At 38.8% G+C, this 26,283-nt stretch overlaps 1 protein-coding gene across 2 annotated transcripts in view; it reads right to left on the reverse strand.

Moving 5' to 3' along the window:
• SRBD1 (S1 RNA binding domain 1) overlaps positions 1–26,283 on the reverse strand; it is a 264,042-nt gene that overhangs the window by 95,914 nt on the left and 141,845 nt on the right. For both annotated transcript variants that reach the window (XM_062209376.1, XM_062209375.1), the window contains exons 15-16: positions 16,685–16,776; positions 2,574–2,656 (exon numbers count right to left, since the gene is read on the reverse strand). In XM_062209376.1, the coding sequence (XP_062065360.1) occupies positions 2,574–2,656; positions 16,685–16,776 (175 nt within the window). The remainder of the gene's footprint in view (positions 1–2,573; positions 2,657–16,684; positions 16,777–26,283) is intronic.

Here is a 26,283-nt window from a genome sequence, read left to right on the forward strand (position 1 = left end):
TTGAAATCTTTACTTAGTATAAACTAAGTTGATCTTCTATATATATAAAGATAATTGAAAATGAATCATGATGAAGAATGGGATGGGAGAGGGAGTGGGAGATGGGATGGTTGTAGGTGGGAGGGAGGTTATGGGGGGAAAAGCCGCTATAATTCAAAAGTTGTACTTTGGAAATTTATATTTATTAAATAAAGGTTGAAAAAAATAAAATAAAAAAAGAAAATGTGGGAAATATGGGACATCCTGCTACATGTCATGTGTATTTATGTTGGGTGTTTATCTTCTCAGGAGAAGGCTCCATGAGTCCTGACAATTAAAAGCCTCTTGATGTATTTCCAAGTTTTGTTGGGCAATGTTAGAATCAGTGCTGCGGCCTGAATTCAGAATCTATTAAGGAAGGGGTTACAGTGGACCTAGCTAGTTTCCATGCATCTTCTTATGCGATACTACAGGGCCCCTTCCCGTTACTAGAATGTAACTCTGGTTTGACTTACCTAAAACTGCATCCACTTAAACACTATTGATCTGTACATGTTGTAAGTTTTAGCTCTACCAGATTTTTACTTTTCTGTGGGTGTAACTCCTCATATTTATTATCCTTCAGGAATTCCTGAGATTTCCATCCACTAATGGGACCCATTCTCGTTCTCCAAGGATATTTCCAATGTAGTAATAATACATATGCGTCTATTTAGGCATAAACATACATGTATACCTTTTCTGTAATCTCACAGAATTTGGGTTTGTGGCTATGCTGTCGTTTGGGTAGTGTACTTAAAGATTATCATGGGCTCAGTCTACTATCTTAATCACTTTCTCAGTTTCATTATCTGCTTAGCAGTATGTCCTCCAACATTAATATGGTTATTTCTCTTCATCTCAGACTTGAATAGCAAACTCCTATTTGGCTCTTCGTTTGCATTATTCATAAATATCTCAAACTTAACATATCCCAAACTGAATTAATGATCTTACTACATCAAATCTGCCCTACTTAGGCATTATCCATACATCAGAACCCTTGTGGCAAATTCTTCACAATTCTCATTCCCTCACTTAGCACCAAGTAATCCCTACAAAATAGACTTCATTTCTTTCCATCTTTACTGGCATTAACTTTGCCCAAGGAACCACCACCTCTCACCCAGGCTAGTGTAATATCCTCCTAATTGGCCCAACTACTTCCCGTCTCCCTTGCTTTCTCTTCCATTACTTTTCACTGCTATTAGAATGAATCCCAACTTTTTTACGTTAAAAGTTACCTGTGAATCTGAATCTAGAGGCTGAGTCTCTGCTATTTACTTAGCGTCCTCGTTGGTACCAACAGCTTATGAGTCTGCCTGGGTTCTATTACTATGAAATCTTTTCTTTATCCCACTGCCTTGCTGAGATGCTCTGTGACTTCACTAATAATATAACCCCTCCTTACTACAATGCCTGTATCATAAAACCTCTACAGTTATACTCTTCAAATCTCAGGCTTTTCTATCTACTTGTAGCTAGGTCAATCCTGTTAGCAACCATCTTCCCCAAATGAACAAGTCCAGCTAAAGGTCTGAATGCCTCTTGGCCAATTAAAATGGGACTATTTCCAGCTGAGTCTCCATATTTGACAGCTTAGTCCAACTTTTGCCACTGTGTGATCCTGAGTAAGAATCATAACTACTGTAGAACACAGCCTCTTTTTCTGTTAAATAAGAGAATAGGATTGTCATGATTTCTAAGATCTCTTCTATTTCTAGGAGTTACATTCCATGATCTAGTATATTTCTTTAGAAAAAGAGTAGCAGAGTACCCTTTACCCAAATCCCATGAAAATTAAAAAGAGAACAATACTCTATTGCAGATTTAAGAAGGACATTCATCAAAGCAGAAAAAAATTTGATCCAAACATTCTGGAGACAACTTAAGCCCCACATTCCTTTCTACTATCTCCATGGATTCATTTTACCTTGATTTAGGGCTATCCTCAACTACCCAATGAGCACATATAACCAAGAATTTAAAATACAGTAACAACAAAAATAAAAAGTACCACTACTATTACTATTGCTACTATAACACAAGACAACTATTGGATGGGTTTAAGCTATACTGGGTAATGACCAAAATTTAACTACAATAATCAAATAGGGATGGAAAATACAGGAAAATATAAGAGAGAGTAGGTACCAAAGGTTCTTCCTGAAAGATCAGCAAAGATTAACTGTTCATACTTGTTTATAATAACAGATAGCATGTCCCCTTTGTTCCATATCCTCTCCAGTTTTATAATAACATTAAAAGAAGAGATGTTTCAAATTAAGTTACTAGTTTGACCTAATGTTTTAATAGTTTTTAAATCTGATTACACTCAGTTCTAAGCCCTGGTCAAAATTCCTACTCCAGAGAGGAATTAAAAAAAAAAGTCTCTCCTTCCCTAATAACTTAGAACTAACTACCTTACCACAAACTGTGTAACCTTTGAACATGGGAATCTATTTTCAGTGACACTTAATTACTACACCAGGTTTGAGTACTCCTCTTTGTATTATTGATGGATTTCATAAATTAAATGATCCACATTGCTTTACCTGATACATTCCAACTCCAATGTGCTTCGGCTCAATTTTCACTAGCTCAGCTAATGGATCTTGTACACGCCTTGCTATGGAAACTGAAAAACAGAATCAGAAAACAAGTATGACTTAATGTGAAATGCAGGACTCACATAATTGCTTACATTAGCTTCTTAAAATATAAGTACTTAATCCTGTCCCTCCTCTCCATTTCATCTCCCCAAAAGTCTGACAATTTAACTAAGTTTCAAAGTTGCTTTTTCTTCCCCACACAAACAGAGACTGCAAAATTTCAGGATTAATTATATGATTCGAACTCCTTAGGATTCCTGAGCACAAACAGGGTTTAGATTTAGAAAAATTAATGAAACAACCAGTCCCTATATTTATACAATTATCTGTTCATTCTTTACATGCAGCATAATAGTGTAGGCTCTACTTTAAAAAGCATGCAGAACTTTGTTTTACTAAAATAAGCCTGCATTATTATAAATGATTTAAATTTATAATCAGCGGCCGGCGCTGTGACGCAGTGGGTTAATGCCTTGGCCTGAAGAGCCGGCATCCCACATGGACGCCAGTTCCAGACCTGGCTGCTCCGCTTCTGATCCAGCTCCCTGCTATGGCCTGGGAAAGCAGCAGAAGATGGCCCAAGTCCTTGGCCCCCTGCACCCACGTGGAAGACCTGGAAGAAGCTCCTGGCTCCTAGCTTCGGATCAGTGCAGCTCTGGTTTTTGCGGCCAATGGGGAGTGAACCATTGGATGAAAGACCTCTCTCTCTTTCTGCCTCTCCTCTCTCTGTGTAACTCTTTCAAATAAATAAATAAATCTTTAAAAAATAAATTTATAATCAAATATGCTTATTATGACTATATCCCATTAATAATGAATAACTGATGGAATCACAATATATCTGGAGACTGAAGTCAGTTGGTCAGTAAGCACACATGGGAGACTTTTAATGTCATCACAAGATGGCACTGGGAGGGGCTGTCGAGTCTCACTTGTTGCCTCTTAATGCTCATATGACTCCAATCGCATCCCTTTCTTGACCATCACAATCCATGTTCAAGAGATTTCAGGATTAACTCCAAACACTCCTTTAGGGCCACAATGGCCAGAGTTGTGCCAATCCAAAGCCAGGAGCCAAGAACTTCTGGGTCTCCCACACAAGTGCAGGGGCCCAAGCACCTGGGACATTTTCTACTGCTTTCCAAGGCCATAGCAGAGAACTGGATAGGAAGTAGAGCAGCCAGGACTTGAGCTGGCGCCCATATGGGATGCCGGCACTTCAGGCGGCGGCTTTACCTGCTTGCCACAGCTCCGGCCCCCATATCCTTTATTATTATGTCTAACATATAATGATAGTGGCAGCCTGCCAAGCAAGCTTAAAGAACAGTAAGTTGGTGTCAGACAATCTGTTTATCTCTTGCAGAAATGAGACTGACAATTTTAAGGCTTTCAGATACACCTTTTTTTTTTTTTTATCAAAAATCACGACAGGTTAATTAGTACAAGATCTCAGGTTATAGGTGAAACATTTTCCTCTGATAACCAGTCATAGTGTATAATTATGCGTTGAAAAAAGTGTCAGCAATGTGCTTGAATTTCTCTAATGCAAATATTCTTTATCCTTGCCTTTAAATTAACAAAGAATGATTTTCAAACAATTTAAACACTGCAAAGTATTTTCAGAGTTAAAAACCACAGTAGTAAACTAAACTAACAATTCAGGCAGGCATCGTGGAGGGGTGTATGGCACAGCAGTTAAGAAAACATTTAGGATGCCTGCATCCCACACTGGAATCCCTGGATTCAAGTTCTGGCTCTGCTTCCAATTCCAGCCCCTGCTAACGCACACCCTGGGAGGAAACAGGTGATAGCCTAAGTACTTGGGTGTCTGTCACCCATGTGGGAGACCCAGATGGAATTCCAGGATCCTGCCTTTGAATTGGTCTCGCCCTTTCTGCTGAGGGCATTTGCAGTGTGAACCAGTGAATGAAGATATCTCTTTCTCACCCGCCCCTACCTGCTCCAAAAAAGAATCAGAATATTTACTGTGTAGGAAGGCAGTATTAAAAATTCAATAAAAAATGTCAATAGTGAGTAAATCCTGAAATCGACCCTGACAGAAAACACACATTTTGAAAATCTAAACTTAGAAACTGTTTAGAAGTTGTATAATTTGGTAAGTTTGGATACTCATATTTAGCATATACAGAAAATTTTTGAACGATTTTTCACCTGGCTCCCTTTTAAATATTCACTGCTAGTGAACTATTACCTTTTACCTTATATTAAGTGTAACCAAACAGTGGAGTGGAAATGAAGATTTCTAAGTGGCACATGTGTTAATTCTAAGCTAACAATAACAATTCTAACTGTAAATTCTGAGTCTCTGGAGTAGTAACAGCGTCCCCAGTAAACAACCTTGAGAGGGGCTCTAACGTCTCTAGAATTGCGACTCTTCTGTCAGATGTTCACAGCGTAAAAAGCCTAGCATGGAAGGCACAGGAGGCAAGGGGAGAGATAAATGAACAACTTTTGGGGTAGAATCCTAAAGTCATGTGTTCAGGCTTCAGGAAGATGGTGCTGTTTTCCTGCCGGCAGCATCACCAAGGAAGAAGCATGGAGTAGACAGTAATGATGGAGAGCTCTGGGTCGAGAACGACCAGGCTGACAGCAGCTTCTCAGAAATGAGAGAAGTGGCTCAGGAAGAGGAAGTCTAATGGATTGCCGATAAAGAGAATTAAGAGAGTAAGAGCTGAAGCCCGAGGATATGGGGAACATCTACATTTGGAGACAGAGAAGAAAAGGAGGAAACAGTGAAAGAGGTGGAGAATGAATGGTGAAAAAAATCTGTGGAAACTGTAAACAAAGTTACCAAGTGCACCTTAACCTTAATTTTGACTTCTGGATAAACACACAAGAGAAATGCAAACATATGTCCATATAAAATCTTATATATGAATGTTCACAGCATCATGCATAATGGCATAAAAAATAAACACAACCCTAATAGCCATCAACTGATAAATAAAGTGTTGCATACCCATATAATAGAGTATTATTTGGCAATAAAAAGAAATGAAGTTCTAACACATGCTACAGCATAGGTGAACTTTGAAAACATTGCATTTAGTGAAAGAAGTCAGTCACAAATTTTATGATATGAATCCATTCATTTGAAATACCCAGAACAGGGTTCAGAATGGAAGAGACTGCTAATTGGCATGGTTTTCTTTTCTTTTCTTTTTTTAAAGATTTATTTATTTGAAAGGCAGAGTTAGAGAGAGGGAGAGGAAGATGAGAGGGTGGGGGAAGGGGAGCAGGAGGGGGAGAGGGAATCATCATCTGCTGGTTCACTCCCTAAATGGCCGCAATGGCCAGACTTGGGCTAAACAGAAGCCAGGAGCCAGGAGCCAGGAACAACTTCTGCATCTCGCACGTGGGTGCAGGGGCCCAAGCACTTGGGCCATATTCTATTGCTTTCCCAAGCACATTAGCAGGGAGCTGGATTGGAAGTGGAGGAGCCAAGACTCAAACTGGCACCCACATGGGATGCCAGCATTGCAGGCAGCAACTTTACCCAATATACCACAATGCTGGCCCCCAAGGTTTTCTTTTTGAGGTGATGACCAGTTTCTAAAATTGGATGTGGTGATGGTTGTACAAGTCAGACTATACTAAAAAACATGGACTTCTTCATGTTAAAAGGGCAAATTATATGTTATACAAATTATATCTGAGTACAGCTATTACATATTTTCAAAATGCATGATGTCCAAATGTATGCCAAATACTATTATTCCCACATATGACACCCACTATTCATTGTATCACTGCTATTATTTACCACTGTATTTTAGTAATGCAATTCAGCCAAAAGAGAGAGAGAAGATATAAACAGGAGACTTTTAAAAGTCTGTCGGGCTGGCACCGCGGCTCAATAGGCTAATCCTCCACCTGCGGCGCCAGCACACCAGGTTCTCGTCCCAGTTGGGGCGCCGGATTCTGTCCCGGTTGGTCCTATTCCAGGCCAGCTCTCTGCTATGGCCCGGGAGTGCAATGGAGGATGGCCCAAGTGCTTGGGCCCTGCACCCCATGAGAGACTAGGAGAAGCACCTGGCTCCTGGCTTCAGATCAGCACAGTGCGATGGCTGCAGCATGCTGGCTGCAGCAGCCATTGGAGGGTAAACCAACGGTAAAGGAAGACCTTTCTCCCTGTCTCTCTCACTGTCCAATCTGCCTGTCAAAAAAAAAAAAATAATAATAATAAATAGAAAAAAAGTCTGTGGAAAATGAAATTAAAAGATAAATAAAAAAACTTGAACTTTATTTTTAAACATAAGCCCCATCAAATTCAGGACAATTTGGTAAATGATGACACCAGCCTTGTAGTCCACCCCTGAAAAACTAAGCGTCCTGAGAATTAAACATATCAATGCAGTCTTTTCTACATTATTAACTGAAGGAAAATGGGTGCCCTTAGAGATGTTTTTTTAAGATCAAGAAAGAAAAAGAAGTCAGAAGCAGCCAAATCAGCACCGAAGGGTAGATACCTAAAGATTTCCTATCTGGACTCTTGCCAAACTGTCCATGTTTGGTGAGAGGGAAAAGAGGGAGCACTGTGGTGGAGGAGTCTGTGGTGAAGCTTCCCTGGGTGTTTTTCTGCTGAAGCTTCAGCTGACTTCTTCAAAGCACTCTCCAAGCAGATGGTATCATTTTTCGGCCTTCCAGAAAGTCAACAGCGAAACCCTTGCTATTGACCAGTCCACACTGGCTTTGGCTGAACCCGCACCTCTTACTGGCCATTGTTCTGACTGTGCTTTGTCTTTAGCGTCCTAGTGGCAAAGCCATGTTCTATCTCCTGTTTCCATTCTTTGAAGAAATGCTTCAAATTCTTCATCTCACTTGCTTAAAATTTCCATTGAAAGCTCTGCTTTTGTCTGACCTAAGCACAACAGTCTGGGCACCCATTGAGCAGGAAGTTTACTCCACTTTCATTTTCAGTCAGAATTCTGTAAGCTGATTCAATTTGATGTTGGTTATTGTCTCTAACTGTGAATCACTGGTCTTCTATAATTAATGCTTAAGTAAGATCAACTATTTTTTGCAAATTAACATGGATGTTCTTTTTTTTTTTTTTAAGATTTATTTTATTTATTTGAAAGGCAGCGTTAGAGAGAGAGGTAGAGACAGAGAGAGAGAGGTCTTCCATCCTTTGGTTCATTCCCCAAATGGCTGCAAAAGCTGGAGCTAAGTTGATCTGAAGTTAGGAGCTTTCTCCGGATCTCCCACATGGGTGCAGGAGTCCAAGCACTTGAGCCATCCTTTGCTGGTCTCCGAGGAGCATTAGCAGGGAGTTGGATTGAAGTGGAGCAGCCAGAACTCAAACAAGGCCCACATGGGATGCCGGTGCTGCAGGCCAGGACTTTAACCTAATATGCCACAGTGCTGGCCCCAACATGGATGTCTGGACACTTCAGGCTTCATCTTCAACATTACTCTGTCCCATTTTTAAAAAAATATTTATTTGAAAGGCAGAGCTATGGAGAGGTTCTCTCAGCTGGTTCATTCTCCAAATGATCTTAAGAGCCAGGTTTGGGTCAGGACAGGCTAAAGCAAGGAGTCAGAAAATCCATCCTAATTTCTCACATGGATGGCAGAGGCCCAAGTCCTTGGGCCATCTTGTGCTGCCTTTCCAGGCGTATTAGCAGGAAGCTGAATCGGACACAGAACAGCTGAGACTCAAATTGGCACTCCTTTATGGGCTGCCAGCGCTGTTAAGTGGCAGCTTAACTCCCTATGTCACAATGCTGGCCTTCTTAAAAGGAATTATCCATTGATAAAATGCTGATTTCTTTTGGAGCATTGTCTCCATAAACAATTTGACCATTCTACCTCCCAAGTTCCACCAACTGAGTGTTTGTTCTTTCTTGCATTTTAGCAGAGTCCATGTTGCTCTGATAGGAGCCCTTTTCAAACTGTATTCTATCTTTCTTAATGCCTCAGAACTTATGCTGCTCAGACATTTATCACAAGTTAGTGCAAGTTTATTTTGGTGCCCAAAAAAATCCCTTATTGAATTCCATGCATAGTCTTTTCATAACCCTCATTTTCCATGAGCTATTTGAAGATCCCATGCTCAAAACCTGAAATGATGGAAACCAGATTATCATGGCTATTGTTTGCGGATGATAACTGTCTACCTAGAAAATTCAAGCAAGTCAACTGGAAAATATCAAAATAAGATTCCATCAGTTGACTGATTTCAAGATACACAGACAAAAATTGAAGCTCTACCATATGCCATCAATGACCAGTAAGACAGGAGTTGGGGAGTAGAGGAAGAAATGGGGAGATGCTAAACAAAGGGTATAGATTTGCAGTTAGAAGGGTACTTTGGAAAGTTTATGAAAAATGGAATTAAAAGATAAGCTTATTTTAAAGGCATGTACAATTCTGAAATTCATGCATACCAGCACTTTCTGAAAAGTTCATAAAAATGAATGCTATGAAAAAACTATGCATTGGGGTCAGTGCTGTGGCATAGCGGGTAAGGCAACCATCTGTAATGCCTGCATCCCATATGGGCGCTAGTTGGAGATCCAGCTGCTCCACTTCCGATCCAGCTCTCTGCTATAGCCTGGGAAAGCAGTAGAAGATGGTCCAAGTCCTTGGGCCCTGCACTCACGTGAGAGACCTAGAAGAAGTTTTGGCTCCTGACTTCAGATCGGTGCAGTTTCAGCTGTTACGGCCAATTGGGGAGTGAACCAGCAAATGGAAGACTTCTCTCTCTTGACCTCTCTTGACCTCTCTCTCTCTCTCCTTCTCTCTGTGTATAACTCTGACTTTCAAATAAATAAATAAATCTTTAAAAAAGGAAAAAAAAAACTATGCATGGTTTTCAAAAAATTTTGCATTGAAATAAACTTATATTTTATTTTCCTATAAAGTGTTTTTTATTTTTAAGATTTATTTTATTCATTTGAAAGGCAGAGTTATAGAGAGAGAGGGGAAGAAAGAAAGAGAGAGAGAGAGAGAGATCATCTATCTGCTTGTTCACTCCCCAAATGGCCCCTATAGCCAGGGCTGGACCAAACCAAAGCCAGAAGCCAGGAGCTTCATCTGGGTCTCCCACATGGGTGCAGGGGCCCAAGCATTTGGGTCATCTTCCACTGGCGCATTAGCAAGGACTCAAACTGGTGCCCATGTAGCATCGCAGGTGGAGGCTTAACCTGCTTTGCCACAAGGCCAGCCCCCCCATGAACTTTTAAAAATGCACTTAAGGGTCCATCACTGTGGTATAGCAGGTAAAGCTGCTGTCTGCAGCACTGGCACCCTATATGGGTGCCAGTTTGAGTACTCCACTTCCAATCCAGCTCCCTGCTAATGTGCCTGGGAAAGCAATGGACAATGGCCCAAGACCTTGGGCCCATGTACCTACGTGGGAACCGGGAAGAAGCTCCAGGACCTTGGCTTAGGATTGGCTCAGCTCTGGCCATTGCAGCCATTTAGGGATTGAACCACCAGATGGAAGATCTCTCTTTTTCTCTGCCTCCCCGTAACTCTTTCAAATAAACAAATCTTTAAAAAAAATACTTATGATGAATAAATTCTGGATACTTTAATGTACTGTGGTGAAATTAAAATTAAAATTAAAAAATAAAATATCATGGGGAAAAATCCATTCAAAACACAAATATATGTAAATAACAAAAAATCAAATGTGCACAACTGGGATGACAGTATAATTATAAAAGAATTTCTTTATATCTTATAGAGTTTTTAAAGTATTTATCTAATGGATCTAAAGTTAATTGGGAAATGAGAAATACATAAGGAAAATGCCACAAAGATTTAATGCAAGACACATCATAAGCCACTGAAACTAAGAGTCTCACACTGTGGCAGAGGGAGAGGGATGTGGAGAGGGGGAGTGGGAGAGGAGAGAGAGAGCAGACTAGATATGTCAGTGAAAAGAAGACAGAAAGAACATACAAGTATATAGATTTTAGTTTTCATAAATGGTAATTTATTAAATGGTAATATAACTCAGTGTGTAAAGAAGAAAATAAGAATATTGAGATAAAAGGCTAAGCACTGGGGCCAGCACCATGGCATAGTGGGTAAAGCTGATGCCTACAGTGCCGGCATCCCTTATAGGTGCTGGTTCAAGTCCCAGCTGCTCCACTTCCAATTCAGCTCCCTGCTAATGTGCCTGGGAAAGCAGAAGATGGCTCAAGTATTTGCACCACTGCACCTATGTCGGAGACACAGAAGAAGCTCCCGGCTCCTGGCTTTGGAAAGGTCCAGCTCCAGCCATTATGAACATTTGGGGAATGAACCAGCTGATGGAAGATTTCTCTCTCTTTGCCGCTGCCTTCTTTAACTCTTTCAAATGAATAAATAAATCTTTAAAAAATAATTTTTTTTAAAAAAAAGCTAAGCTTCTAGAGAAAAAAAAATATGTTAGATATACCAAAAGTGGAGAATGAAGATTGTCTTTAGACTGAGTGAGGACCTTCACCCTAGGTCACAGTGAGCACAGATTCCTCATATGGTTAAGCAAGCATTATAGCACACAACCTGCAAGGGCACACACAGTAGCCTTGAGAGCAGCATTTCCCCTCATTCATAACATGTCTGACATCCGAAGGATAAGAAAGGTTCCTGAGTTTGGCCTTGCTTCTATGGAAAATCTAGATACCAAAACTTCTGGAGCAAGTTAACTTACTGTCTCAAAGGTGTTCTGAACAGTACTTTTGTTAGAATCTGTCCTACATTGTTACTGACAATATCAAAGCAGAGGTATGCATTTTAAAAGCCTGATACTTGCCTCATCCTAACCTTCTTCTTACCATTAGACAGCACAGAGGAAAGTAAGTACTGTCTTTTTCCCTCAACAACTCCAAATTGGAAATTTTTTACTATAAAGCTTATTAAAATGTAATTTTAATAGCCTCAAAGTAAACCTATTGTAATTTTGACCCTCAAATTAGCAATTACATTTCTGAACAAGAAGCTAACAAATATGTTGACTAAATAAAAATTTCTGAATCTTGACTGTAATGGAGATGATTAAGATTATACAACTAGTGTAAGTGTTTCAAAATTCAAGGATGGCATGCCTATCTAAAAAAGGTAAACATTACTTTATGTAAATATACCTCTAAATTAATAAGCTTTTTATTTATCTGAGAATATTACACTTTGATTTTTCTTCTGTCTGCACTGTCTCTATATGCTCCAAATGGCTCCCCCGCCAACCTCCCCCCGCCCCCTCAGTGTATTTTGGGTATCCATCTTTAATATTGTAAGTTTTTCTTGCATGCTGGATGACCCTGACTGTCCACTAGGGACAGGGTAACTCTGCTCAGAGGCAAAGATAGTGAACTGGGGGCTTCACTAAAAGGTACTCTGCTCTGCCCATTCTCTGTGGAATGACCGAGCTCAGTTTTTTTCTTTTTCTTTCTTTCTTTTTTTTTTTTTTTTAATTTGACAGGTAGAGTTATAGACAGTGAGGGAGAGAGACAAACTGAAAGGTCTTCCTTCTGTTGGTTCACTCTCCAAATGGCCGCTACGGCTGGCACTGTGCCGATCCAAAGCCAGGAGCCAGGTGCTTCTTCCTGGTCTCCCATGCGGGTGCAGGGCCCAAGGACCTGGGCCATCCTCCACTGCCCTCCTGGGCCACAGCAGAGAGCTGGAGTGGAAGAGGAGCAACGGGACTAGAACCCAGCGCCCACATGGGACGGTGGCGCCGCAGGCAGAGGATTAACCAAGTGAGCCACGGCGCTGGCCCCGAGCTCAGTTTCTTTAGGGATTGCCACTTGTGTTGGTCAGAATCGTCTCATCTGCTCAGAAGGGTCATTCTCCTGCCAGGTCTCCACGACAGGAAGTATTTCATGAATGCCTTTTTGTCAGCAGGTATCCCCACTGGCTCTCATATGCTGCCTCTTCCACTGTTTAACCCTCACCAGAGAGCAAATCTGCAGTCTTCTGCAAAGGGAGCAAAAGTACAGTTGTGCAGCTGTGTGGAAGGAGAAGTCTACATTACTGTTGGTGTTGTTATTTTACTGCAGGGAAATTCACATAATATAACCATTTTAAAGTGTAGAAATCAGCGTTACTTAGTTTACTTACAATGCTCTGCCATCGTATCTATCAAGTTCAAAACATTTACGCTGTGCCAAAAGGCAACCTGTAAGCATGTTCCACTAAGCAGTCACTCTCCAGTCTTGTCTCTCCCCAGAGTCCTGGCAATCACTAATTGACTTTCTGCTTCTACAGATTGGCCTATTCCGTACATTACATATAAATGCTATCATGTCCTATATGGTCTTTTGTCACTGGCTTTGTTCACTTAGTGTAAAGTTTTCAAGGTTCATCCACATTGTAGTATGTAATAGTACTTCACCCATTCTATAACTAATATTCCATTATATGGATATATCACATATTGCTTATTCATTCATCTCCTGATGGACATTTGTGTTGTTTCCAGGTTTTGGCTACTGTGAACAGTATCACTATGAGCATTTGTACAGAAGATTTTGTCTGAATTCCTGTTTTCCAATTCTTTGTCATTTATAAAAAAGAAGCAAGTCAAATATAGAATTATGATCTAGCAATCCTTGTGCATGTGTATGATCTAGCAATCCTTGTGTGTGTGTTTGTGTGTGTGTGTGTATATGTGTGTATATGTATACATAAATATATATATGCTAGGTCATAATTCTATATTTGACTTTTCTTTCTTTTTTTACTTTTTAAACAGACTTTCAATCAATCTTCTCATTTTAAACCCATGTGCAATCTTCTCAAAATACCTCCAAAGGTACTTGATGCCATTTCCTGAACCATAATCCATGTCATTTAAACTGGATAGATCAATCAGTAGTAGATGGATAATATTCAAGAATTTATTATGTGTCTAGACTGTTGAGGAACAACTTACTATTTTATTCCTTTTAGTATTTTTGTTGTTGGTGGTAGTGTTGTTGTTGTTCTGTTTGTTCTACATAAGATCACTGGTTGAACTCTGTAATCAATGCACAATCATTCTTAGGCATTTAAAATTAACAGAAAAGTGATCTCTGTTAAACATAGGAGTGGGAATAAGAGAGGGAGGAGATATATAGGTTGGCACATGCTCACTCAGACTTACCTCCAATGGTGGAACTAGAAATGTGCCAGGGGATTTCAACTCAATCTTACCAAGGAGGCAGGTACCAATGCCAGCGCACTTGGTAAAGTGATAAGTATAAATACACAACCGATCAAAAAGATAGGGTATGTGTCGAAGAGATTTCACAAATAAGGCCAGTGTAAGCAAATGATGAAGGATAGAATTAAAAGGGAGAGTATGATCCTGCGGGGGAAGCAGGACACACAGCTGACTCATAGAATGGCAAATGCCCAAAACAGCACTCCTTCCTCAGAATCAACCCTTGGGACATTGGGATCTGGCTAAAAGGTCCATGAGAGTCTCACAGGCATGGAAAGCCATGACACGGTGGCAAAAAACAATCTAAATGAAAGACCCTGGTGAACAAGACCCCAGCAGAAGGAACAGGCCATTAAGGAGAGAGGTGCCTTTCTCTGAAGGGAGGAAGGAACCTCCACTGTGACACGGCCTTGACTAAACAAGTTCAGAGTCGGTGAACTCAAGGGACTTCCATAGCCTAGACAGCTCATAGCAAGAGTCTCAGGTGATTGCTGATGTCACAAATAAGAGTGCCAATTGTTAAATCAACAACAGGAGTCACTGGGTACATGCTCCCCATGTAGGATCTCTGTCCTTAATGTGTTTTACTATGAAACTTAAAAACACTACTAGTCGAACGATACCCTACCTTGTGCGGTTTGTGTGAATGCAGCCTGTTGAAATCCTTGTTCAGTATATGAAGGTAATTGAAAATGAAACTCGATAAAGGGCGGGATGGGAGAGGGAGAGGGAGAGGGGAGGGCCACGGGAGGGAGGGAGGTTGGGGGGGGGAAGCCACAACAATACAAAAGTTGCACTTTGTAAATTCACATTTATGAAATAAAAAATTTAAAAACAAAAGAATTTATTATGGATTTCTGATTTAAAATAGAAGATTGAGTATACCTTTTATTTTTTCCCTCCCTTCTGAAATCCCTTAAGATAGAAGTAACGTTGTAAGTCCACTGGGGCAAAAAGAATGAGAGAGAAGATAACAACAAAATCTGAAGCTTGAAATCCGATGAGTAATAAGGTACCTAGACAGCTTGAGAAAGATGAATCCCAAGACCGCATTGTAGAAAATAGACACAGAGAGACAAAGAAAGATTTTCCAACCACTGGTTCCCTCCCCAAATGCCCACAACAGCTCGGGCTAGGCTAGGCCAAAGCTAGGAGCCCAGAACTCAATGCAGGTCCCCCACTGGGGTGGCTGGGACCCAAGCACTTGAGTCATCATCTGTTGCCTCCTAAAGTGTGCAATACAGGAAGCTGGATTCAGAATTGGAGCTGGGACCAATATGGAATGAGGGTATCTCAATCACTGTCTCAACCAAATTCCTGCCAAGAACATACTCTTTTAGTACAAACTTGGGAAGTCTGAGGGGCCGGCACTGTAGCATAGCGGGTTAAGGCCCTGGCCTGAAGTGCCGGCATCCCATATGGGCACCAGTTTGAGTCCTGGCTGCTCCTCTTCCAGTCCAGCTCTCTGCTGTGGCCTGGGAAAGCAGAAGATGGTCCAAGTGCTTGGGACCCTGTACCCAGGTGTGAGACCCGGAAGAAGCTCCTGGCTTCAGATTGGTGCTGCTCCAGCCATTATGGCCATCTGGGGAGTGAACTATCGGATGGAAGACCTCTCTCTCTCTTTCTACCTCTTTCTGTGACTCTGTCATTCAAATAAATAAAATAAATCTTTAATAAAGTATCACTTCATTAAAATATTTAGATACACAAATATGTACATGTGTGTTCTCTTTAAGAATTAGTTTCCATCTGTAAACATCTTATATGGCAATTGTAAGGATAAAATTAAAAATATCCTAGAAATGTATTTACCACAATGTTTCACACATACTAAGTGCTTAAAAAAGATTAGCAGTAGCAATCCCCATGATAATGATTATTTCTACTCCCCATATCATTACTATTACTATTGCAATGCAAGCACCAAAGAGCACTTGGTGGGGTGGTAGAGACCTCACGGAAGCAAGGGAAGAGCGTCACAGGAGCAGCCAGAGTCTGAGCTGGGATGTGAGAGGACGACAGGGAGTGTGTTACAGAACTAACAGCTGAAGAGAAACTACAAGCTCTTTTGGATGCTGAAAGAAACTTTCTGCTTCCGAGTAAAGAAAAAGTTTCAAATCCGTATCTCCAGGAACAGATTTCAAGAACAGCCAAGAAAGCTGATAAGACTACATACGGAAAAGAAACTGAAGGCCCAGTCCTAACAAAGGAGTCTAAACAGCCACCTACTACAAGGAAAAATGCTCTGGACAGATGTAATTTTTTGCTTATGATAGTAATTTCTTTCACTAGAGGTATCAAAGTATCCCAATTTCTTCACACATAAGATTTTAACTATCCCATAGCACAGAAATCAAAGCAACTGAAGGCAGTCAAAATGAAAGCAGGCTGTTTTAAGCAATACACTATCAAATGACAACCTCTTAGCAGACAGGAGAACCTAGTCACTTAACGAGTATTTAGCAATAACTTGAAAGCTTGTGTATGTTCATACATTTACAAACTACAGATATTTGTATGTTAATATATTACTTCTTAACAACAGAAGACTGATAATAAATTTTCTATAATAAAAGAAAGATAAAATGAATCCAATAAAAGATCTTAAAGTACTTCATTATCTTTATTATTAAACTCTCTTGTACTTATTTTTACTAAAGACCTTTCTGGTTAATTTTTCACTATACTCTGGAATACCTGCAGTGTTCTTTAAAAACAGGATAGCATTCGTCCTCTTCTTTTCTAGAGTTGCACTTATTAGTGCCATCAAGCACTTTCTTTCTACTACGCTGTATACCTTTTAAATATTGTTGAATATTTAAGATATTTAGCTCACCATATGTGCAAGTTCAAAATACAAAATTACATACTTTTGTGATGGCCCATCATTTCTTACCCGCACTTCTCAAATTAGGGTCCAGCCCTGGCATCTCTTTGTTTGCTTCAGGGCTGACACTGTAGATGGAGGCTCCTGCTTCACTCACGATACTGAGAAGAAAGAGAAGGGGGAATATCATTTCCCAAGTTTTGGCCTGATCAAAGAAAATAAATGAATGAAACTAGGTATCCAAAGAAAAAAACAGCAAGGCAAGTTGCCCTCTTCATACCTCAAAGATATCTACCACATGTAATATTTCATTAATAAAAAGTGATTATGCAACCTTTGTTTTCCTCACAGAGGAAACACACAAATTTAAACCTCTGGTGAATTCAACCTGTTGTTTTATCTGAATGGTAACAAGAGATGTCTCTATCACTCATAACAAAAGATGGTTTCTAGATGAAAACAAAGAATACTCTCCCAGATGCCAACAAAAAATTTTCAGACTACACTTGTACTTAGCTTCTCCTGTGTTTATAATCCATTACTGACATTTATGATTCTTATCTGGATTAATCCTTCTAATGTATCTTGGAAAGCATACAGACATAAGTATGGATGGATACATGCTTGTACAAAGAGAACACATACATACGAAACACTGCCATAAACTATTGTTATTACCTGGGCATGACTAACACCCACAACATGAAAAGAAAGGGATCAGACAAGAAGTCATCCCACCTCTTTCCAATGAACTTGAAGCCTTTCAGTTCAGGCAGATGCAGAACTACTTCATTACATCATTAACATAACCAAAGCATCATGTAAATATTCCTTTCTTCTTTGACTCCAAATACTTGATAATCCGCAATGGGAACATCCTATTACAGCTGATATTTGTATGTTGGTGGACATTTGTATAATTTATCAAACCTTAAAAAATTATACTTTTTTTAATAGCAAAAAAACATCATCAACCTTAAGTATACAGAACACTCATGGCTCTGTACCATGTGACCGTTTGGGTGTCAAAAATCAAAAGCAGAAGCATGTTCATGTTTACTTTTTAATCCACTTTTAACAATCTCTCCCTTTTTCTGCTCCAATACTTCAATTACATGAGGCAAATTCAATGAATAACTTTTAATGTCTTGTACCATTAAAACAATTGAATACTGAGAAATAAACAGTGGAAAAGTTACTTGCCATCCCCATCTTTAGAGAACTCTATATTGACATCTGATTCCAATTATAAACCATTAAGATTTGAGAAAAGCATTCTGGAGAATGTGAAGACTCCTCTGTTTGCCACTAAGATCTATCTTAAATTTTATGATAAAAAAATAGAACATTACATTTGAAAAGCAAAGCTATTCATCTTGTTTCTCATCAACACCATCCTCATGATACTTTAAGAGATGAATGAATATCTATTATATTCAAAGCACAAAACCAAGCACTTTATGGATGTTATCTCATTTAAAGGAGTAGGTTCAAATTTATACTTAACTAATGGGCCCAATGTCACACAGCTGGTAAGCAACTGAGATGGATTTGAACTGTAACTCTAACAGATTCCTCTTTACCCATAAAAAACCAGGTAACTCCTAAATAGCTTCACAACCTCTCATTAAAATGAGAACCTAGGTTTTTCTGCCAAATAATAAAAATTTTTTCTAAAGAAGAATTACTTTCTTATACAACACATCCATAAGAACTCGTATTTCTCTCAATTGCCTGGACCTCTCATTCAAAGTTGAAGTGAGTTTTGTTTTCTTAAGAATCCAAGGTAGGACCTAAAGCACATAAAGGTCAAATATGTTCTATAGTTTCAGAGACTAATTTTAAAATTAAAAGATAATTGTACTTTTTCTACAAAATAAGATTTAGATTATAGGTATCTTCCACTATACAATGATCAAGGAGGAAATGTAATATTAAATAATGCTTGAAGAAACTCAGTGTATCATAATAACATGATGCTAAAAAATAATAATAATATGGTGCTAAAGTTCACATACTAGAAGATTTTTCAGTTCCATTATGGCAGTAGTTCCTAACCCCGAGCCCTTGGACTCGTGAGCAGGGAAAGGCGGGATTGATTAAAACTACATGCAAAATGTTTGTGTTGATGCATTTTCCCCCCTGGGAAAGAGAGTTATAACTTTCATTGATTACTTAAAGAAACCCATGACCCCAAAAAAGGTTAAGAAACGCTACCACAGGATATGAATATTCAATCACCAGTCATGGAAAATTCCATTTCAAACACAACGGTCAACTCACAATCTAAAAAAGTCTTTTCTGAAAAAACAAAGTATCTGCGTAGTGCAGAAGGTGGACCTATTCTTAACAGAAAATGTTTGTTTTAAAGCTCACTGGAAATTTATTTTCTATCATTTCCAGAAGGCTCCACAGTTACAACTCTTTAAGCAAAGGGAACTTAAATGAGAAATAAAAATTCTAATTAACTATGGCCTTTAGCTGTTGAGTACCTGAGAATTTGCTGGGTGATTCACTGTCTCTTGGAGGTTATAATTCTCAATAGACTGAGAGGAACTGTTGCAAAGAAAAACACTCAGATAATAAATATTCCTCCAAATACCGTACTGCCACTTCTTTTAAACAGAAGAATACAAAACAGATGTGACACATTGCACCCAAAGATTTTAGATTAACATTAATATTAAATCAATACAAAACGCAGTAAATTTCATATGCTTTAGTTATTGAATAGTATGGCTCCAATAAACAGTTCAGTACTAAGCACAGATCAGAAAGCTTAAATAATCTAAATGAACAGAAAAACCTCAACACTGATTATTTCAATATAAAACATGTAAGGACCTAAGAAGTATATGTGGCAAGAATTAAACGAAACAAATCAAACTGAGAGTGGTGATGATTTTTTCCAGGAGGAGTTGCTAAGAACAAAAGCTATTATGCCCCCTCCTCTTTTTCTTTTTTTCTTCAATCCCTGTTTAGAGTTCAAGTATAGACAGCAGAAAACATGCTAATTTTGTAAAGCAATTTCTGTTCTATGGGAAGTTTCCAATACACAATTGGGAAATTATTCTAATAATCTCCAACATAGTTTGAAGAAAGCAGAAATGAACTTTATATAGAATTCATATAGCTAATTACTGAATAAGTATTATATTTCAGAAAACAAATTTCTCTCTGGTAAAAACAAATTCAGCTCAAAGTCTTAGTAACTGGATTATTTTAAGTATTTTTCCACAAGGCAGACATGATTCTGAGGATTTATTTGGGAGGATTTTAAGAGACACGGTTGTAACTGAACTAATGTTTTAAGTTTATTATAGTATTCTGAATGCCATTCAAATGCCTATAGTTTAGACAAACACCTAAATAGATACATATGGCATCTCCAGCTTTAAATATAAGAAAGTATATCTTACACTATCCTGACTTATCTTTTACCAGATATACATGCTAACACGCTAATTCTCTAAAATTAAATCAACAATTTTTTAAGATTTTTACTTAATGAAGATATATTTAGGGTTTTTTGGTTTTGAGAAAACATATCACACATCATAATCCAAATCACAAGTACAACGCCTACACTATAGATGCATTCACTTTCCTGGTCATTTAAAGATTTGGGAAAAGAATCCTGTAAGTTAAAGATGTTAAATTTTATTATCTCTAGTAAAATACAATGATGTTACATAAAACTGACCATTAATCAGCATAATTTGTTTTCTTTTGAAATGATACATGTTTACATTACAGAATGGATATCTCCGCAGGTTACAAGGCTCTTCCACCGTGACAGGTTGTATGTTGATGAGTCTTTTAAAATCAGGTTTGCAAGTGCTTTTCTTACAGTGACTATTCTGACAATAAGGGAATGGTTTGTTTTGTTTGTTTGTTTTGATCGAATTAAGATGGGAGGGTGGGATTCTTTTCACAAGAACACTGGCTTGCTTGCTGTTTTTCTGCCTTAGAGCTGAGGGCTGCCGGCTTCCACATTTTTACGAGGGCAACAGCTCTGGCAGGAGTTGCCTTCTCTCTCCTCATCTCCCACAACCACATGAGCTTTACCTGGTTTTTCTTTTCTTCTTTTTTTCCTGATTTTAAAACAAGCTACATACTTCCTTATGTTTATAGGAGAATTTAATTAAAAGGTAATTCACTTCAATGAAAACAGTTACTAAGATACCGAAAATCAGGATATATTTCCTAAACGAATACAGACTAGTACGTTTTTATTTAAAAAGTTTTTTTAACAGAAATTTTAACTTTCATTTATTTATTTATTTGCAAGGTAAAGAGAGACAGGGGTGGGGGAGAGAGAGAGAGAGAGAGAGAGAGAGAGAGAGAGAGAAAGAGAAACAAACTCCCATTTGCCGGTTCACTTCTCAAATACCTGCAATGGCAAATGTTAGGCCCACATTGAAGCCAGGAGCCAGGAACCCAATCCAGGTTTCCCATGTTGGTGGCAGGGACTCACCTACCTGAGCTATCACTATTATCAGGAAGCTGGAATCCAGAGTGTGACTGGGGCCCAGAGTCACTCTGACATAGTATGCTGGTGTCCAAGTGCCTGCCCCTGATGTGTTTTTTATTTTTTTACCAAAGTATACTAGAATTCTTTAAGTCCTACCAATATTTAGCACCTCTCTCTTCTTTCTTCCTTCTGCCTACCCAGAACAGTATACTAAAAATAGCAACTATGCTAAATGCTTAGCTCACTTCACTAATTTTTAAAAACACTTCATCTAAAATGCATTCTTTCTGCTTTTCAAACTGCAAAGCATTCATATTGAGAGACCGTACACGACTCAGGCTATGTTGCTCAACAATAAAAAGGGCTAAAAACATTAACCAGCATAAATCCTGCTTCTTTGCTTTGCATGTGAGATGATCTGTTCTGAAATAGGAAAGCAGAGCTGTCTGTATTGTAAGTGTGGGAAGCAAGGTCAAAACCCAAACCACCATCTACAGAAGGGGATCAAAAATTTAATGCTTAAAAGATGCAGTTATTTCTAAGAAAATACCAAAGTTGTTTTAAATTCCTTTACTTAATGATAAATTGTCATTTCAGGGAGTCTCAAATGAGCAATATCAAGTCATTTTAAAACCAAAGGTAATCTGGTGGTGAAGAGGATACAGGAAAACAAGTAAAATCACACACCAGTGAAGACGTCTGAGTAGCAGAGGTCTTGGATGGTTGTTTGAAAATAAGACCAAAAGTCACAAAAATGTACATTCTCTCTGAACCAGATATTTTAACAACTTATATGAAGTAAATTTTAAAACACACAAAATATTAAATTGCACCATTCTTGATAGCACAGCTGCGGCCAGAAGAAACTGAAACCAAAGTGCCTATCGCCAAAAGTGTTCATTACATGTCACTAAAAATTATTACTGTAAGACATTCTGACCTTATGTAAAATACTCATGATAAACTATTTAGTGAAAAAAAAAAACTGGTAATAAAATTATGAGACCAACTGTGATATTTTAAAATATATGCATGGACAAAAAGAAAAAATGAATTTTATGTACTATGTTAATACAACTTGTTTCTTTAAATTTTCCAACAATAATCATGTAGTATTTATTTGTAGTCACAAAAAGTTTAAAACTAAAGCATAATTATTAATTCATCTGGAAATCTGATAGACAAAAGCCAACATAGCCTTAAATTCTACCAAACCTTCGTTAAAACTATTTTGAATTTAAAACTGAGTAAACATATAATTTGCTAATGATAACCTCTGAACATGGCTTCCAAAAGAACTCAAATAATGACATAATTGTAGTGTCAATGATAACATTTTTCAAAAGGTAGTTAATTAGAAAAGCCAAGATTAATATCCGAATTTTTACTCGCAGGCTGGATAAGAAGCAAATGCATAATGAAAATCAAACAAGAAAGTACAAATTATGTATCTGTAAGTTTTACTGTGGCTTCCTAAAACCACCTCCCAAGTAATTCTACATGATCATCAAGGCACTATCAGTTCACTCTCCCCAATGTGAAAGATGTGAAATGATGCCATAGTATGCCAGGAAAGTGAGTGCATTAGACAACACACACACTTAGGGCCAAATATGGCGAAGCAGAAAAAGAGAAAGAGAAAAGACACAACCACAGTATTCCAAACATAGCGAAGTTTACTTTTGGTTATGTGACACTACCGCCATCTGGTGGAAGATTATTGGAAGCAATTCTTCAACTAACAGTTTTTTTAAAAAGTGCATGTACTCCCTGACAGACATCCTATCACATTGGATCCACAGAGCAGGATTTCAAGATCCCCTTGTTTGTTTTTCCTTTAGTGCCCTGCACCACGCTGGATGCCCCATACCACAGTGGATGCATAGAACACCTGTTAGCCGGAAAAAAAAAAAAAAAAACCTAAAAGGGGCAGATTCAAATTAACAACTACCAAGTAGAACTATAAGTGGACTTTGCGGTTCAAAAGCATCAACTATCATGTTGAGTGAATTTTTGTGTAAGGTGAAAGGTAGGGGTCTTGCTTCATGCTTCTGCTCGTGGAAATCCAATTATTAGAGAGCATTGGAGAAACCCTGCAAGATACAGGTACAGGCAAAGTCTTCTTGGAAAAGACCCCAGAAGCACAGGCAGTCAAAGCCAAAATTAACATTTGGGATTGCACCAAATTGAGAAGTTTCTGTACTGCAAAAGAAACAGTCAGGAAAGTGAAGAGGCAACCAACAGAATGGGAAAAAATATTTGCAAACTATGCTACAGATAAAGGGTTGATAACCAGAATCTACAAAGAAATCAAGAAACTCCACAACATCAAAACAAACAACCCACTTAAGAGATGGGCCAAGGACCTCAATAGACATTTTTCAAAAGAGGAAATCCAAATGGCCAAGAGACACATGAAAAAATGTTCAAGATCACTAGCAATCAGAGAAATGCAAATCAAAACCACAATGAGGTTTCACCTCACCCCGGTGAGAATGGCTCACATTCAGAAATCTACCAACAATGGATGGTGGAGAGGATGTGGGGAAAAAGGGACACTAACCCACTGTTGGTGGGAATGCAAACTGGTTAAGCCACTATGGAAGTCAGTCTGGAGATTCCTCAGAAACCTGAACATAACCCTACCATACAACCCAGCCATCCCACTCCTTGGATTTTACCCAAAGGAAATTAATTTGGCAAACAAAAAAAGCCATCTGCACATTAATGTTTATTGCAGCTCAATTCACAATAGCTAAGACCTGGAACTAACCCAAATGCCCATCAACAGTAGACTGGATAAAGAAATTATGGGACATGTACTCCATAGAATACTATACAGCAGTAAAAAACAATGAAACCCGGTCATTTGCAACAAGATGGAAGAATCCGGAAAACATCATGCTGAGTGAATTAAGCCAGTCCCAAAGAGACATATATCATTTGTTTTCCCTGATCGGTGACAACTAACTGAGCACCAAAGGGGAAACATGTTGAAGTAAAATGGACACTATAAGAAACAATGACCTGATCAGCTCTCGTCCTGACTGTTGATGTACAATGTAATGCTTTATCTTTTTTAGTATTTTGTTGTTGTTGTTGTTGTTCTAGTACTAGTGGTTGAACTCTGTAATTAACACACAATTATTCTTAGGTGTTTAAATTTTAACTGAAAAGTGATCCCTGTTAAATATAAGAGTGGGAAAAAGAGAGGGAGGAGATGTACAATTTGGGACATGCACAATCGGACTTGCCCCAAATGGTGGAGTTAGAAACGTGCCAGGGGATTCCAATACAATCCCATCAAGGTGGCATGTATCAATGCCATCTCACTAGTCCAAGTGATCAATTTCAGTTCACAATTGATCACTCTGATAGGTCTAAGAGTCAAAGGGATCACACAAAAAAGACTAGTGTCTGCTAATGCTAACTGATAGAATCAAAAAAGGGAAAAAATGATCCAACATGAGAAGCGGGATACACAGCAGACTCATAGAATGACAGATGTCCTAAATAGCACTCTAGCCTCAGAATCAGCCCTCAAGGCATTCGGATCTGGCTGAAGAGCCTGAAAGATCTCTGCGAGTGAGATCCCAGTGGAAAGAACGGGGCCATCAAAGAAGGGAGGAGAGAACATCCACTGTGACTATGACCCTATCGGAATAAGTTCAAAGTCGGCGAACCCTAAAGGCTTCCATAGCCTTGGCAACTCATGACTAGAGCCTAGGGAGATTACTGACACCATAAACAAGAGTGTCAAATTGTTAAATCAACAACAGGAGTCACTGTGTACTTATGTCTCATGTGGGATCTGTCCTTAATGTGTTGTCCAATGTGAAGTGATGCCATAACTAGTACTGAAACAGTATTTTTATACTTTGTGTTTCTGTGTGGGTGCAAACTAATTAATTTTTAAAAAATATCATGTAGGATCTCTGTCCTTAATGTGCTGTACACTGTTATTTAATGCTATAACTAGTACTCCAACAGTATTTTTTCACTTTGTGTTGCTATGTAGGGGCAAACTGTTGAAATCTTTACTTAATATATACTGAACTGATCTTCTGTATATAAAGAGAATTGAAAATGAATCTTGATGTGAATGGAAGGGGAGAGGGAGCGGGAAAGGGGAGGGTTGCGGGTGGGAGGGAAGTTATGGGGGGGAAGCCACTGTAATCCATAAGCTGTACTTTGGAAATTTATATTTATTAAATAAAAGTTAAAAAAAAAAAGCATCAACTACCTATCCTGTTGTGTCAGGAACAAAACAATAGCATTCAATCTGAGAACCTGACTTATTTAGCAACACAGGTTTATATTCACAATGATGCCGAGCTGTTACAATGTGCCACAATGGGTCCAAGCACTACACCAAAATTACTTTTAAGGCTGTCAATGGCCCATTCAAGGACAGGTGACAAACTCAACAGAATCTTCAAATGTCATCACAGGGAAAGGCAAATCAACAAACTCAAGGACAAAGAAGATGGATATCTTGTTCCCTATTTGTAGGTTAAGTCCCTCTACTGAAGTGGAAGCAATTTTTGCCAAAGAAAGGAACAAGCAGAAATTCACTACCAGCTTCCACAGTCATCATGTCTTTTAGTATCCTCTCTTCCTTCATCTTCTTCTGCTTTCCTCCTTTAAAATCACTCATTTATTTCTTTTTTCCCCACCTATATCTGAGACCAACAGGAAGCAAGATAGCACTAAGGGAACTCAAGGAAAAAATAGCCAGAGGACCAAGTGCAAAACTTGGTGCACGAGTAGTGGTGTTCCACTAGTACCAGGGACAGGGAACAACTGGCCCTGGTGCTATACAAAGCCTGTGCAATCATCTGGCCTGGCCCTGCAAAGGCAACCACAGGCAGGACCCAAAATTCAATACATCTATAGTAGGCTAACTTTTGACAATTTTGTATGGCTTGCAGATGATGCTATAAATATCCACATGGCCTTTTGACAGAAAAGAAGGTTCCCTGTGCCTGCGCGAGGTGGATTCTGGATGGGAAAAGTAGGATGGAGAAGAGAAACACTAAGTAGGAAGACTGGTTGTTTGCAACAGGGCTACAAACACTCCATGCTCACTACCAACAAGGTACAAAAACTGAGAAGGCAGGGAGAATGCTGGTCTGATGCTGCAAATCAAATGTTCTCTGGGCAACATCCTGAAATGTACTGACTTAAGTACATG

This window comes from Lepus europaeus, chromosome 13 (assembly GCF_033115175.1).
Source record: "Lepus europaeus isolate LE1 chromosome 13, mLepTim1.pri, whole genome shotgun sequence".
Taxonomy (NCBI): Eukaryota; Metazoa; Chordata; class Mammalia; order Lagomorpha; family Leporidae; genus Lepus; species Lepus europaeus.